Genomic DNA, 18,411 nt, shown 5'->3' with positions numbered 1-18,411 from the left:
ATGGAAAAATAAAATCTCTCGTCAAAATCTGTCTGCGTACGAAGAAATTAATTTAAAGTATAGAAATTCTAAAACATCCTCCCGGCTCACTATGTCCTTGGTTACATTTCCACGCAGCCTCGCTTTCAATGCTTTCAACTTTTCTTTACTTTTATGGTCAGAACTGGGAAACTAAGCAGAACTTGACCGTCGTATTAATATGTGAGAACTTTTGGAAGGCCAATGAACGCATTTAGACTGGTTTTCTTTGCCCGACTATTCACTTTAAGTAACTCATAAAATAATTGAAACCTAGATTTGTAAATTTATAACCAAATTGTAGATGAAAACTTACTGGATAACGTAATTACGCATAATTTATTTGTTGATCTTCTTAAAAAGTCATTCCATTCGCAAGCACTCGACCGTTTTTACATTAATGTTAATGCGCAGAACGAAATGTAATGGGATATTTTTATTCGCTAGCTACAATACAACCATTTTTTACTAATATCTTGCAAATTTGTTTAATATACTTATAGATAGGAAAATGGCTCATTACATAGAAAATACTTATTAGTAATTATAGCTTGCCAGAAAATAGATGATAATTATTGTTCTAGATTGAAGATTTTAAGTTTATTCGTCAGTATATTTCCTACCCAAAAGTATTTAAAATAATTTAATCGATGACAAAGATTTCAAATGAAAAAAATGTATGTATGCTAAAGAATGAGATCATTCATGATATTGTATTTGTAATCATCTACTCTGTTAAAAGTAAATGCAATTATATCAATAACATTCATTTCTTTATGCATGTGTGCTAATTATGTTAATGTCATAGGTTAGAAACACAAAACGATAATAATAGAGAACATTTGCCATGCAGTACCCCAAAATAATCATTTTTGTATCATCTGGCGAGTTTTAACTGGAATGATACTGTTTAACGTTGAAGGTGTTTCATATAATATTTTGAATACATACACAGTATTATTTCAAGCAATAGTTATTTACTTATCTAACTATATATGTATTTATTAAAGTAATTATGCTACTACATTTTTGTTTAATTACTCATTTTTTTCCATTTTTGCTAAGTTATAAACAATATTGGCTTGTTCAAAAGACATACATCATGCGATGAACGTCATAATTATTTAAATGGTATTAATTAAATAACATGGTTCATGTACGTAAGAAATATCCTAACATGGATTGTATTATTTGATAAAATGATTCGTATTACAGGTTGACGGAGAATTACGAGAGGGCAGAGGGTGTGTGTTTACCGAGATGTGTCCTTTATACACATTATTTGGACTTTTGTAAAAAGATGAAGTTCACGCCTGCTGGTGCGGCTACATTCGGCAAGGTAATGACAATATTGTTTAATCTGTCTCACTCAAGTACTTTAATGTGATGAGAATATATCATATTATACTAACTATAATTTATGGGTATTATCAACTTATTTATTTTTGTTAATTACAATAGGGAGCTTGGAAAAATAAACTTTATTGAATTAAGAAAAAACGTGAATGATTTGTCTTTTGTTATAAATTGTTAATTCAGTTACAACAATAATTTTGAATATTTCAGATTATCAGACAGAAGTTCCCAAAGCTTACAACGAGAAGACTTGGTACCCGTGGGCAATCAAAGTGAGTTAGTTATGCTTAATATTCATAAAATTGTAGTTTCAACTATGGCGAACGTGGTACATATATTTCCTATTACAATGAAGTAAAAAATTAAACAATGAGTTTTTAATCATAATTCAAATTTTTAATTGACCAATGGTGAAGGCTTTTTGTTTCATAATTATGAAATTAATCAACATTTTAGACAATTATTACTTCATAGTAAAACATAAAGTGCATTCCTTTTCTCCGTTAATCCGGAGAAGTAAACAATAAGTTCAGGTTATAAAACACACAGGACTAATATGTTTGGTTGTCAATGATATACCTGCCAATAGCACGTCCTTACTGGGCTTGTGTGTATTCTTCATTCTAGGTATCACTACTATGGGATTGGCATCAAGGAAAGCTCGATTTACTACCATTCAGTGTACTCAGGCAAAGGTCTCACGAGGTAACTAACACCCCGGCTAGTTATCCAGTAACACTCACTATATTATGTGTACAAGTTTAGTGCTAAAACACCGCTCTCCCTAGTTAATGCTACAATGTCTGAGAATGTGGCTACTATTTAACTGAAATACTGCTATAAACTGTTCCAAGTGAAATGAACCCTGATATTAACACTTAATAGCCCTCGACACCGTCTTAAGTGCGTGTATACTCAACTCATTGTTACAATAATGCAGACGTTTGCCCATTGAAAGGTTTAAGTTGATAAACTGATACAATAATTAATGGCATCCTCACCCATGCGAAAATAAGAGACAAAAGAAGTTGATTTTGTAGATCTAAACTGTTTTATTATTAAGTTGCCAGCAGCGAATTTTACATTACACATAATCTTTTCTATCAAATATCAAAGTATCAAAATCGATACATTTATGCACAATGGGTTTTTTAAGATATTTGCATTATCAAGAATTCATATTTCATGACCTCCGAATCATAATGACAATGAGATATTTCACATCAAATACGGTCCATGTCTTTATATAGGCAGTTGTAAGACCATGCTGTGATGGTATAACGGGCTTAATCTCTCTTTGTTTGTCCCTCTACCTGTGATGTTTCCCATCTTATTTGGTTTGGATATCACCAATCTCACTGTGTGCATGCACGAAACGGGGTTAAAAGCTTTCGACAAATTCTGGCAAAACCTTCCGCTTAAAGTCTCACAGTGCCCCGATATCACATCAATGAATAGTGACAGATTGTCCAAAACAACGATGATACATGGAAAACAAATTTCGTAATTACCGTCAAATCGATATCAAACGTGTTAAGATATTGGCAAACACCACATACGCCTATATGATTTGTGGATTTGAAGTTCAGGCAGATGTGTATATTAATTTACACACCTCTCACTAGGGTGGTTTATTACAGTAATGGGTGACACGTCAGACTCTGTGTGTGGTCTGCTACAGTCAATAATGTCATTCATTAGTTAACCTAACCCGTACCTCTAATAAACCTAATATAATCCGACGTCAATGTGGTTAGAAATAGAATATGATAATATATGTTCGATTTTGTTTAATTATAATAATTTGGATGAAAGATGAAATAAATCAAATTAAAAGAAATTAAGAAAGAGGCAGATTGTATTATATCTTCAACTTTATGATCATTATCCAGATGATTTAATTGTCATATTTGCCTCAAAATAAGATTTATCTTTTAACTTTTCGCATAAAATTAAGAAGTTGTTTATTGATTTATACAAAATACAAATATATACCATGCATACTCACCATCAACATTGTATAAACTTAATCATGTTAAAAACTTTTGACTATTGACTCATACTTGTATTTAAAGATAAAATTTTCTACTCTTCATATTGACCCCCTCAATGTGTATATAATTATATTAATATAAATTACATAGCGAACTCATCATCAAGGCAACAATTTATTATACATGAACCTTTTGCGATGATATTTAGAAAGATATGAACTTCATTTGCAAATATTTATCTTAGAAATGTGTGTATATATTCTGGCAATGAGATGATTTATATTCTATCCTACCGTGTGAATCCTTGCCATTTCTGACATGATAAATGCTTTATAAACCTTTAGCGTATTTGATCTCTATTTTCCTACGTTTTGCAGATTTTCTGGGATCAAGATAAAGACAGAGGTATTGTGGTTTTCACTTTTTAAAAGGATCCATCTATCTTCTGTATTACTGGCTTAAACGAAAGCGGCCACAGCTTGGTCATTGTAGCATCCCTAAGAGAAACAAGTATTTTTCTGTTTAAATAAGGTCCCTTATGTCGATGAATATGATAAATTGGGGGAACGGATATAGCAGTTAGACAAACATAACGCGCGTTACAGAGAGGCGAAGTGGGGGCATAGCTCGGAAACCCGGCTAGATATCGATCACAGTGTATCTGCTGCCGTCCGCTTAATCTGTTCAAACGTAAAGGTGTAACGTTGTATAGACCGACTGTCCAGGTATATCTTCATACCATTTAATCGGTTTAAGCGTGAGAGTAATTATAAACTACATATTCTATGCAATTTTATTTTTTTCCCTTATTCTAATTTCTAAATTAGCATATTCAATCATTACATTATATACATTGATAATTCATACATTGTAAAGGTAAACATTGCAATTTTAATAGATACAGAATTATTCCAAGATTATTTCGTATTTATAACCTTTCTTTAAATCATAATTATATGTCCAACAGGATAGTAAAGGGAACTTTTCTTTATAACACATTTCTACATTTTATTACCATCGTTACCTTGTAAATAACTTGGTTTACAGTATTAGAGAAGTTCAAAGTTTATAAATGAATATTACGATTTAGATAATGAATATTGAATATCATATGTAAATGCTTTTTTTACCCATGTAAAATCTCTTCAAAAATAAAAATAAAAATATTTTTTTTATTATTACCATCGTAGCTTGACCTTGCAAGAGTTAAGAAGAAGAGTATGCGACTTCGTATGGAAATTCTCTGGTTCAGCATGACAATCAAACGTTGTTGAACCAGTTCGGGTTTCTATAGGGAGATATTTTTTGTCTTCATGACAAAGGGAGAAATGTACTCAGTAATTAAGAGGTTCTGCATACTATAGGTTTATTTATCAATTTTATCTAGATAAAATCATAAATTGTATATGACCGCGCGATTTATTTTAAAGTGAAGTCCAACCATGTACTGAAAGAAAATCTACATCTTTCTGTTCAAAGAGTATTTCGAAAATAGGCCTTAATTGTGATTATTTTATTTCATGCTTAATTTACCTGCTTTTCATATGGAAATTCTCTTTGCAGAAAATAATAAAAGGTAAATTTTAGTTTTATGTTTATTTCGTGAGAAATGAAACATAGATTTATCATTTTGTCATTCGACCCATCGATCCTTGATCCCTATGATAATCTTAAACCTGGAACAAATCCCTGTCATACCAAATATCAATCTATAGCAATTACATGATATGGATTTATATAGATCTACATACATTACGTTTAAATTCTGACCCAAATAACCCGAAATAGAAAATATCACGATCAATCTTTGGTAAAAGAAGACTGAAATCGTGGCATACGTTTTGTTTTACAAATCATGCCTATGCATACAGACTAAAATGAATGAATTGTTTTAAAATGTTGATAAGTTGTTGATTTTAAGATACCAAGAAGAAGTATGCAATATTGCATCAAGCTGACTTTTTAAGAGTTAAAGTTGGGTTTCATAGGGATTCAAACACAGTGATAACGTCATGTTTAAACGCCTGTCATACTAAGAGTCTCATTATTAAACATACAAGTTTTTATTGAAAACATGCCCCAACTTTAAACTCTTAAAACTTCTTTATGACAAAATCATACAAATTGTACAAATTGTACAAAATAAGACTTTATGAAAAGCAAACCGTACCTCCATTTGTTGGAATACATGTACAATGACTTACAACTAGGGTTTCATAATACAAAGATATGATTACTGAATGACATCACTAAAACAACGTTTTCCCAAGGTACATTCGATCACAAAGATTGACATTATTGTGGTTTAAATCATAATTTCAACAATGAACCTGCACCAGAGCTGAATTTTGAGCTTGTGAATGTACTTACATGTTAAACAGAAAGCATTAAATACTTTTCTTACATCGATATTACAGTTTGAATCTTTTGCAATACATATTTACATAATAAAAGAGACATTCCAATTATTGACTATGCCCAGATGACGTTACTCATAACAATGACGACATTTCTAAAATCTTAAGAAATTACAGAAGTTTGTTAGATGTCTGAATGTCTACAATTTATATCTGGACCTTTCTGGATTTGGGATTTATTTAGCATTAACAAATAAATTAGGGACATGTTTATACACACTGTACATGATTTATTCAACTAAAGTAAGCAAAGCAATATTTTATCACTGTTTTAACACTATATGCATTGTCGCTAAGATTGCGTGTGTACGCCCATTTCGCTCAAAATAAAATAATAGAAATAAATATAAGAAAATTGGTACTATTTTTATTACATCAATGGTTTCTAGTATTAGATAAATGCGTGTAAAGATGTAAAGATGATTGCCTGATGTATTATAAAGGTACAAAGTGCTTAAACATATAACGTTGGATACTTGTATCGATAGTTTACTTTATCTTTGAGACGGGTGTGGCAATATTTATTTATAAAATCATTACTGGGATGGAGAAAATGGGAATGTCGTATATCGGACATGGTATAGAGTTATGATTGTCAACTTTCTTTTAATCTCTGTATAAATACAAAGTATTCCAATCCAGTTTATCATCCCTTCTTATCTTTGTCCAAACCAGTAACGGAAGCATTCCCATGTACATTTTCAGCTGTCGTAAACAGGGTGATCGTTGATGACCTCTTTTACTTTTATCGCTTGTGAACATCCTCTTGTTTTTCCACTAAGTGTGACAATTAAAGAGGGACGACCAAGGGTACTTTAAAATCAGAGCTGTCAGCTGTGTTTGAAGTTGATTCCCATCTAAGACACCCGAGTATTCGGCCCAGCTGGGCCCATTGATCAAGATGACGCATCCCCTCAACTAGTCAGGGCGGAGGTGCTCAGGTGGCATTGTCAGTTTAGAATCAACATAGATGTTCTCTTTGAATGAAAAAAACAATAATGCATATTTTTAAAGTTTGTAAATTTCAGGAATTATTTAAGTCTCTCTAAACAATTTCGTGTAATAATAATGCATTCCTCATACATTTTGTGATAAAATAGAAAAGACAGAACTACAACGATAGAATCTCAAATAATTGCTATGACAATATACATTACTTATAAGTATTACAACTAGACTATAGCGGGGATTATACATGGGGAAATAAGAAAGCATTTCGCAAATTTCAAAATTTTGTCATAACAAAATCATGTGAAAATCGTATTGTAAGTAATCCTGACGAAACATTTTTATGGCAGTGATAAAAGCTAGCATGTTTGTAGAAATCATTCACCCATAATATTAAATCATCTATTTGGCTTGATCATCTACCCGCTTGCCATTTATTTAAAATATTTCGGACGCTTTTGTCCTGGTTCGATATCTAATGTGCCGATGGTATCTAAGTGACCTAGATCACACAACGTAATGGGCATAGCTATGCCAGGGGTAACATCGATGACACCGCGGTATGCTGTGTACATTTCAGCCCGAAAGTGTCAAACCTTCTCAATATTCATCCGCTAAAAATATTACCGTAAGGAGTCAGAAAATACAGTGTATAGGTTGTGTAAGGGGCTAGATGGTGTTAAAGTAAACCGAAGTCTCTACATAGATTATACATTTATACAAATGATAAGTTGTTTGTTATAATTTGTTTAGGCAATTTTTAACCTGCGTGATATTGCTTATGACGGAACTTTTATTGTCTATGCTCATATTTTGTATGTTGTTGTAAGATGTATGTGTATTTTGAAATTAAATTAGCTCTAAGTAAACATCCACGTCCCAATAAGATCACAACTGTTTACTATTGAAATTTTAATAGTAATTTTAATACAAAAGTAATTGTATAATAAAACCTTTAACAGTATCAAACGTTATCAGAGTGTAACTTGTTAACTTGTTCTTGTATCACAGGGTTCAAACAGAAAATATTCATTGAGCTCAAAAACTGGCACCCTGCTTCCAGAGTTTCCTGATGCGAACAATTTAATTTTACCCGAAAACATCACACGTGAAAAGGTAGAAGTATTTTCTGATAATGTTTATGATGTAAAATCATAAATCAAATGTTATATTTGTAATTGAAAATATATATATATGGTCTATACTTACATCTTAATGTATTTCTTAGAATATTATATAAGAATAAATCTAAAAAGCATGTGTACATAAATAATTTAGCTGTAAGATTTTATGAACAAAAATCAATGATAATTGTATTTTTACTATAATTATATAAGTGGACCTCATGGAATCGGAAATAAATAACTAAATACATGTAATTCCATCTTTACATATTACAGATTTAATTCCCTAACGGGTAGTTATTCATTATTACGTCATTATTTTTTGAGCGCAATTTGCATCATTATTTTAATAAAATCAATAATTACCTAATTGCAGAATACATATATGTATATATTTTTTTCAGATGCAAACCTTTATAATGATGTACCGGACGCATTGCCAACGAATCTTAGATACAGTGATAAGTGCTAACTTTGACGAGGTAGGTAAAATTATGTCCAGATAGATCTTATAATGTTAGAATCTATTTGATTATTTTATCAAATTCATTGCCAGAGCTGAAATGAAATGTCTCGTTATTTCAGCAGTTGGTGTGAAATTAACGATTAGCAAATTATTAGCGAATAATAAACTAAAATACCTGAATCTAAATAACCATGTATCTTCAATTCGAAAAAAAACTAAAACAGATAAAATGTAAACAAAATTCATGAAAAATTATCTGCATGAGTATTCCTGGAAATAAAATTGAAAATAGTAAATGGAAAAGTCAACACTCTACACTAGAAGCATTTTTTTCAAACGTAGCTTTATAACATTATATAATGTATATCAATATATTTTGAAAAAAATACTGATAAATGTAGTAAAAGGGAAGAAAAAAACGTAGTTTTATGACTGCGTGATATTGACCAAAGGTTTAAAATGAAAAAGACTTCCTCCGATACTAACCCGGTTGCAAATGTTTGTTATGTTTTTGTTTAAGGTGCAGAACTTCCTGCTTCATTTCTGGCAGGGCATGCCAGAGCATCTGGTACATTTGTTAGATGCGGAGATGATTGTGGACATCGTTGGGCTATGCGATTCTGTATTATACAAGGTATAACTGTAATACAAACTTCAAAACTTAACCTGAAATGATGTAGTTTATGTTTATAAAATTTTGATAAAATGACCTTTGTGATAATCTTTAAAGCGAATGTCACATATCTTATTTTTATTTTAGATATATTTGTTAGCAATATAATTCAGATGAAGTACACAGTACCTAACATAACTCCAATACGGAATGACGCATACTTTTGTGTAAATTAATATAACTAATTCGATCGAACCTGGTGTATCAAAACAAATTGTCATAGAGAATACTTTGTTTGTAAGGTAATCGATACAACTGCTTCATATCGCTACCCAACGGGTCAACGTATTACATTATAAATAGCCGTAAAAATATAATCTTATGTTCGTTATACATGTTAAATGAATAAATGGAAGAAAATAGCGACATTGGGAAAAAGATACATTCCCTTAAAACATTATCATTATAAACGACATTGTATACTGAGTTAAACTAGATTATTCATATTGCTCTCACGCGATCATTTTAAGAAAACTAAAAAGAAAATAAAAATGAAGATATGTGTAAAGGAAACTTTTTAATAGAAAGTCGTTAAATGATAAAGTAATATTTATCAAACAATAGGTCTGTAGTGCTATTTGGCATGCGAACTTTGTATTTCGATAAGACAATGTGTACATAATAAGGTGTGTTTGTTTAGGTCTTGGTTGATGTATTGATCCCTTCTACTATACAGGACCTCCCAGATAGGTACGTATCACGACACTATACACAGACGATATACAGAGGATCTTACATACATAGCTTCATGCAAAGTTTGTGGAAAATACCTCCTTACATTGATGGATTTAAACGTGCACGCAAAACACATATATACACTTTGTGAAATACAGTGGATCTTTCAGAGATTCTAAAAAGGACGTAACGAACACATTAACAAAGTTTATGATATCAAAGAATAACTAATTTTGAAATTGTCTTACGATTCTTATTATTGTCAAATGGTCTAACGATTTTATTTGATGTCATAATATTACATATGCATGAATATGTTCTAATTGTTGAATCAATAGCTCATTGTATTTATAAGAACAGGGATGGAATATTCCAACCACATCTAACGTTTTGTAAAAACATAAAATCAGGCTGGATTTAAAGTGTTCGCCTGCCGAATGTAATATTCGTGGTGTCATAGTTAATATAGCACAATGGACTTACGACATTAATCACATAGTGATATGATATGACACCTTAAGCCAGTTAGGGGAATAAACATCAAATCAAATCAATATAAACTAATCATTAACACCGATATGCTAAAAAACATAATAATGTTATAGAAAGCTTGATCGTTTTATATTTATGTTCAAATAAGATAATTTCGCCATTTTGACCATATATCGTATAACTCAAATGTCTAAAATAATAATATCCGAATCCGAAAACGATAATTGATATCCATTTGTTACCAGTTTGGGGACGGAGATCAAAGTATTTGTAAAGCGACTTCCTCACTGGTTGGACAATGCACTGGACAATATACCTGAAAGCCTACGCCAAAAGAAACTTGAAGGTGAGTAAGACAGTCTTTGAAGACATGGAACACAAGGTTTTTTTATTCATTCTTCAGTTTGAAACCATTTGGTTTAAATCAACGAAATATTAAAGGCAAATTTGAGTGTAAAGTGATATAAACAATGATAAACGTGTTTGATATCTAAAATGTGAAAAGATATGTATTCATTGTACCTTTGTAGCACATTTCACCTAAACGTGATATTTCGTTTATCTATAGGATAATATTAAATATTACCTTTTCCTTTGACAGTGGTAAAAGGATTCATTCAGAGCATAACTCGTCAAACATCGTTTGTTCACTTGGCACAGGTGGGTCACATGTGGCGCTGCTTACTTAGTCTTTTTTTCAATTTAGAAGATCAGCGCTGTTTTTATTTAGAGAATACTTTTTATCTTTTGTATTATATATAACCAAGCAGAACGCCTAAATCTTAAAATATCAAACCCAAATATCTGCAATTGATAATTACTTACAGGCACTATGATATATTGCTATTAGTTAAAAGCCTGTGTTCGTAAAAGTAATTTTTTGAATTATTATTTTATTTTATTTTTTGTATTTTGCTATGATATTTTTTTCAAAATGTCAATATTTCCAATTATCTTTCATTAAAATTTATCAATACCTTTGTTTCAGACGGCGAGGACTGCACTCCTTAACCATGAAGTGGTAAACCAGATCATTGACGACGTTACCAGCATCAACTTTCCAGAGATATGTTGTAGAGCGGGCTTCATAGAGCCGTCAACAGCATCGCAGTTCAAAGATGATATTATGGAATGTAAGAAAATACGATGTAATATATATAATTTTCAAACATAGTTATCAAATAATAGCACGATTCATTATACCTACGACATTGCTATAAACATTATTGTTTTCTTACGTCTTTTTTTTTACATTGACTCAACGTTATAATCGCACAAATGGTTTGTAAGTAAACTTTCCTATCATTATTCAAGAATCAACATGAAGCATGCTAATAATTCCGTCACGATTTAAATAAGAGTTATCTCCCCTTCTACATCAAACGATGTCAAGAAGGTCACAACGACATGTGCTCTCATATTATACGTGTAGGTATATTGCAAAATGTCGATTTGTGTCCTTACTTTAACTATTTTAGGATGAATTGGACTCCTAAACCAAGTTTGTATAATAGCTAAGTAAACATTATTAATACAGTCTGTACTTTTTATTTCAATTCAGTTTATGAAGAATTTCAAGCCTTGTTGAGTAAGCAGGCCCCGATAGAAGCCTACACTGAGTGGATGGATACTATAGTTGATAAATGTGTTTTACAGGTACGTCACTTTGAACCACACGCCATTCCATTGATCAAAATTATACGGAACGGGCTGTGTTATATATGGAACGAAATAATGCTACTATTTCTATATTATCAACATTGCCTATAATTATGTTTATTTTGAAGACGATTCACATTCACCGTGTCTATCTCAAATTTATTTTTAAAGACGATATGTTACAAACAAAACCTTTGATTTCAAACTTAAATATTTTACTATTTTGCCATTCACATCCAACAATGAACAATCTAATTATCATAAATCATTGTGAAGTTATAAATAACCAAGCCTTGGAAAAGTTGTAAAACATATTTCATATATAACATACCGTATTATAGAGGACTTGAAATTCTAAATCGACGTGGAGTTAAATATACACATTTGCGATGTTGGCTGTGTATTTCACCTCGTGTGACTGTTTGGTGTTTTTCAGCCAAAGAAGGATAAAGGGACAAAATTCCGCGATAGAGCGTCGAAATTCCTGCTCCAATGGGCCATCTTTGGTTCCTTATTCATGCGTGACCTAACACTAAGAAGTGCTGCTAGCTTCGGTGAGTGTCCCATCTTTATCTCAAATGATGACTCTTTAGTTTTATATAATTATGTTATAGGGTTGTAAACTGAGATGTTATATAAATAGTTAAATCTTCATAAAATCTATTTTGAAAAAAGTCAAACCAACAACGGTATGTTTAAGACAAAGTAGCAACATTTACTATAAATGCCTTCATATGAAAGATTAAAAAATAAAATATTATCTGTCAAATAAACAGTGCTCACTCGTGATGAATGTTGCAGGAGCTTTCCATTTGGTTCACATGATGTTTGATGAATACGTATTCCTTGTGATGGAGACCCAACAGGACCAAACAAGAGAAGATCTACTGCAACGAAATGTACAACGACACATGAAGAATGCAGGTAAGACTTCTATTGACGATCATCGGGCAAAAAATACTGACGGTAAACGAACAATTGAATACGTCGATTTCAAGATACGAAAGCGACGTAGGAGAAGTACGATTTATCGTCGATAAGTGTCAATTTCTGGTGATTGTGCCGTGATATTTTTGTACTAATCGACAGTAAATCGTAATTTACTCATGTAGTTTTCGTATCGCAGAACCTGCAATTTTTTGTCAGAGATCTAAAATACAAAAAGTGATATGCATATTTCTCGCGGTTAATACTATAGCGTACCATACCGTTGTGCATGCTTGCATGTGCACATCTGTATGCATGATTGAAAATATTAGATGATTACATATATATAAAAAGCACATTGGATTTTGATAAATATATTCATATTTTATTAAATTGTCATCACCGGTCCAAATAATTGTAGAACATTAGAAGGACAATTTTGTCTAAGAGAACATTCAAATTTGCACATATTTCGGAAACAAACCAATTCTAATAGAAAGTAGATTCTTTGCCTTACTCAAATCGCTCTTACAGTAGCGTGTTTACCTTATTAGATGCATGTTTTTGTTTAAAAATAATTTCATCAAATCCTCAGTGGTTATATGCATTGCATTTGCTTAACGTGCATGACTTTGGCTCGGGTATAGGTACAGCGTACATGTTGTACCTAATTAATCGTATTGATCAACGATTCTGGAATTACTACCGTATCAATCAAAATACTTCACAATGTCATGAAACTTGTCAATATTTCTTGCTATATGTTTCATTAGGAATGTAGTACAATACACTTTTGTCATATTTTGCTTAGTTGTAATGTAACAGAATTAGCCTCACTTTCCGGCTTTGTAAATTAACAAAATAAGAACGAAATCTAAATCAATACACATCTCCAATGATAAACTTGTGTTCAATGAGCTATAAACCATCATACCACACTCAATATCGATAATTCTATAAGAAAACACCATAAATTTGTAACAAGATTCAATCAATACGATATTTTATTGCTAAATCCTAATTTTATTAGTTTCATCACAAAATGTGTTTATCCTTTTAAAAAATAATCATAGAAATTACGCGCCTTATGAAATATATATAGCCTCAGGCTGAAAAATTATTGGATAATGTATTATTCACAACATCTTATTACTTTATAAAACATGTCTGAATTAATTTACGACATATTTCAAATATATTTTTGTAAACAAAAACGTCAATACATATCCATCTTAATTGCCGACGAAGGCTTAACTATTGTTGTAAGTTTTGTCAACAATATAAATCAAAAGAAAAGAGGTCAATGGAATCAACCAGTATCTAGGTTAAGGAAGAAATCATTCAGTACCGAAGTACAGCAAACCTCATAGTTTATATACAAATCAGTCATTCTCACATATTATGTTTCACACCATGATTTTAAATTCTTTCAAACCAATGATGACAAGTCTTGGTTAGTTTGAATTATTATTATCGCCATTCATCCGAGACCAATTTTGGCTACAGAGTAATTCGAACTAGCTCTGGTTGTATAATCATGTTTTATTTACTTTATTTCAGCATACAAATTTAAATAATATCAATATATTAACACTCTTACAGTCTAGCTAATATACATTTAGCAGGCTATACAATCGATACGAAATTTTAGTTTATATATCCTATTGACAATATTGACTTCCCTAATGACGCCAATATATTGATATTCCCGGTCTTCGTCTTGGAGTTGTTAATAAAAAACACGAAATAATTACATGTGTATGACTTTGCAAAAACAATGGAAAACTGATACCTGCTGTGGTTTGGCAATTTTATTAAAAGTGCCATAGTACCTAGTATATTTCATTATCGTTTAAATTCACCGCAGTGCAATCGATGGCAATAGAAATATTATTAGCCTACAGTATGTTTCGCATTTTTCTTAAAACGATTGCCCCGTTAGTCAATCTGTCATATAGTTTAATAACGGCAGTCCATAACTTGTGTTTTGTTGTTGAATTTTTAAGCATCATTATAACTAGGCTTATTTGAAATAAATAAATGTAAATATTCAATTAAAAAAAAAACTTTTTGATGACAATTCAACAGAGTTTGGAATCTTTCATTTTTTTCTGTAACATTGCAGAGGAAATCAATATGAATGCCAAAGTTAGAACACCGACGACAAAATCACAGCAAAATCGCCACAACCGAAAGGAGAAACTTCATGATGATCAGTTCGAAGCCGCAGGTATATAATATTGGCGACATTGTATGGAATGCATGCAATCGCTTTATCAGGTTTCGGGAATATAAATAAACAAATAAAAATAAATGAATATTGAAATAAAAATTTATTGTTTTCTACAATTGTGTGATGATATAGCTTCCAAACATGAATGTTATTCGTTGCTGCTATTTTTTGTCCGCTGCCAGTGAAACCGGAAGGAAGTATAGTGTTTGTTACCGTCTGTCTGTCTGTCTGTCCGTCTGGCTGTCTGTCCGGATTTGGTTTCCAGATGATAACTAAAGAACTAATGATAACATATGGGAAAATCTGCATGGGATTGAATTCGGGATCAAAAGGTTACTAAATTGATTATTTAGAAAAATGCGTTTCCAGAAAATAACTTAACCAACGGAATTTGTTCATACTCCAGACAATGGTTATAAAGGAGATAGCTTGGGATCGAATTTTTGGTCAAAAGGTCACTGCAACTAACTATAGATTGTTTCACAAAATAATAGTTTCCAGACGATAACTTGAGAAAACATCAACGAATTTTAAAAAAAGATTAAACAATCGTAACATATGGTAAAATGCAGCTAGGAGTTGAATTTAGGGTCAAAAGGTCAACTATGATGGTGACTGTTACTAAAAATAGATTGTTTCGCAAATTTCAGTTTTCGAATGATAACTTGAGAACAAATCAACGAAATTTGTTCAAACTTCATACAATAGTATCGTAGGAGATGACAGAGCTTGAAATTGAATTGGGTGTCAAAAGGTCAATACAAAGGTCGCTGTTACTAAATAGTTTGTTTTACAAATCACCTCAACTGAATTTTTTCAGACTTCATACAATGATAGCATAACTAAGCAATAATAACTTGCCATAGATTTTTATTGACAGCAAGGGACGTGTGTTGCTTGCAACCCTTACTGTAAGGTTGTTTATTATTGTAATGTTTTTTTTGATGTCTTGATCAGATGAGGCAGAAACACCTACGACAGCAGATGAAAACCAGCCAGACGTGCCGGAAGCCTATACCCCTTCTAACATGACAGCGTTCACTAGACCTATACCGAATTCCCGAGAACCGTCCCATTTCTCTATAAATGACGATAGTTGTCGGTCCAATGTCCAACACGCCACGTTACCCTTGTCTCCCCTGAAGCCTTATCCGTCCATAAACACTGGACCATACGACAGACCGACCTATCTCCCCCAGTATGGTATCCATGGATCATACGGCGACTACGTCAATGGAGCGTCGTCCCTGGCAACAAGCCGGATAGCAACTTTCAGTGATACCCATGGACAGACATTTGCGTCTGTACCGTTTAATAACAATGTCCAACAGCCAATGAGCTCTTACTGGCCGGACGGACGAACACACGCTACCATTCATGACACTTATCCCTACAGCTATAACAAGTTCCCGTCCACCTATGATACGTACAATAAGAGTTCGTTTCTACCCAGTGGACACTACCAGGACGCATTAAGTCGGTCACGGTTTGAGTCCTCTCGGAGCTACCACTATCGACCAACTCACGATAACTTACAGGGTTTGTATGTTAATATAATATTTTTTTCGAAGAAAACAATTATCAATCGTCATATTTACATTACGAATATTATTACTAGTTAGTATTGCCTGATTACATCAAACACAATGTATGGGTCGAATTGGGTTTTATTTTGCCGAGCATATGCGATATAAATTGTTTACTGTGTCGTTAACAAATTCGAATATACATTGTATTATTCAAAATCATTCTTCAATTTGATGACCAATTATTTTCAATGTGTATGAAAGAAATCCTTTGGCATTTTACTGAGACAACGCATTGGAATAAAACTGTTTTTAATAAACCATTGTTATGTTTCAGCTGTGGCAAGTCACCTTTCGATGGGAGGTTACAGCGGGAACTATATGGATATAGCCCAGCCAGGGTCACAGTATGGACGACAGGACACAATGTTATACCAGGACGATCTATACACAGGGGGACTACCCCCAACCTTCCCTACTGTAGGGAAGTCTTACCTTGCGGCGTCCTTCAGATGATTCAGAACTTACCGTGAAATGTTTATTTGTTGGCTAAAAATTGATTTTAACCGTAAATCATTTCATTTTCGCGTATACAATGGTTAGCAGCTTGTAGGTATGATGTATAAATTCGCGATTAAGAAATACTGACAATTATCTAGTCAAATATACGTGTACATTCCATACAACTTTTCGCGAACTATTTGAATACGTCCTCAAACTTTTTGCCGAACATATGCAAAATATTGTACCCCCGAAAATAGAGTGATTTACTTTACCTTGTGTTTAGATGACTTGACTTTATAGATATATATATTTATTGCTACCTTTACTATATTAAACATTTAAAATCGTTCAATGCGTTTGTATTTGTTCATGGTAATCATACAGTACATAATTATGCCCTAATACAGTTATTAACAACAAAACTTTATTCTAACAATACCACCATGCAAACACCCAAAATCGAAGGCAAATTAAGTGTCCAGTAACAATGGTAGATCTGGTACTAGTGTTGGTATTGATTAAGTGTCAACCAGGTAATGAAAGTATAATTAGATGGAAAATATTTCCTGAGTAGTAACAAACTCGTATTTAAACATATATTGAGATGTTTAATTAGGTTAGTAAAATGATACACAGTGGATTGATAGGATGTTTGGGTGAAACAAATTTATCCTTTTTTAATTGTTCGAGATAAGTACTTCACAACGATAACCAATATTGACTTCAATGTGTACACGATAATGGATATATATTCACTGGCCCAGAAAAGTAAACTTCAATTCAGCTACCTTTCCAACTGCCACGAATATAAAATTAGTGTTACAGAGAACGGTTGGTTAAAATCAAGATTCATCAACATGCATTAGGCGTTGAAGCTTTGTTCCGAACTTTCTTTCGATAGACCTTACAACTATACAAAGAGTTGAAGCGTTTGTTCAGATGTATGTTATAGTCGCTTATGGAGTCAGTATATTCCGTATTTTCATATTGCATAGTTATTGATTGTGATGTCATGTGTTAACGTAACTTCATACTTTGCGGAAAAAGCAACCTTAATTGCGCTCAGAAAATAATGACGTCACGATGAATACCTACCCGCAAGGGAGCTAACTCTGTTATATACAAAGACGGAATAACCTAGGTCACATATTGTTACATTAGTTTTAGTTTGAGATATATCAATTACTAAAAATGACGTTTTTTAGAGAATGTCTGGATACGAGTTATCTTATATCATAACTTACTCCTTGTAAAAGACGGCGAAGTCCCCGAAATCAACGACCAATTAAGGCGACAAGGACAACACTTAAAGGCGTAAGCTTACGCAAATAATGGGGGAGTGAATTTGAAATGTATTCAGCAATCAATATGAATGCAGTCAACTTTACTTATAACGAAC

The 18,411-nt window shown here is 32.2% G+C and overlaps 1 protein-coding gene across 1 annotated transcript in view; it reads left to right on the top strand.

Annotated features, from left to right (window-relative positions):
• LOC138329489 (DNA-binding protein RFX6-like) overlaps nt 1–17,360 on the top strand; it is a 29,088-nt gene extending 11,728 nt beyond the window's left edge. The window contains 17 exon segments of the mRNA XM_069276514.1: nt 1,234–1,357; nt 1,585–1,646; nt 2,002–2,079; nt 3,746–3,773; nt 7,745–7,849; nt 8,262–8,339; nt 8,844–8,957; nt 9,637–9,686; nt 10,409–10,509; nt 10,765–10,823; nt 11,152–11,296; nt 11,725–11,819; nt 12,259–12,376; nt 12,624–12,746; nt 14,875–14,979; nt 15,940–16,521; nt 16,846–17,360. Coding sequence (XP_069132615.1) covers nt 1,234–1,357; nt 1,585–1,646; nt 2,002–2,079; nt 3,746–3,773; nt 7,745–7,849; nt 8,262–8,339; nt 8,844–8,957; nt 9,637–9,686; nt 10,409–10,509; nt 10,765–10,823; nt 11,152–11,296; nt 11,725–11,819; nt 12,259–12,376; nt 12,624–12,746; nt 14,875–14,979; nt 15,940–16,521; nt 16,846–17,024 — 2,146 coding nt within the window. The 3' untranslated portion in view covers nt 17,025–17,360.
• The last annotated feature ends 1,051 nt before the right edge of the window (nt 17,361–18,411 follow it).

The sequence above is a fragment of the Argopecten irradians genome, chromosome 8 (assembly GCF_041381155.1).
Source record: "Argopecten irradians isolate NY chromosome 8, Ai_NY, whole genome shotgun sequence".
Lineage (NCBI taxonomy): Eukaryota > Metazoa > Mollusca > Bivalvia > Pectinida > Pectinidae > Argopecten > Argopecten irradians.
This window is presented reverse-complemented; position numbering and strand designations above follow the sequence as displayed.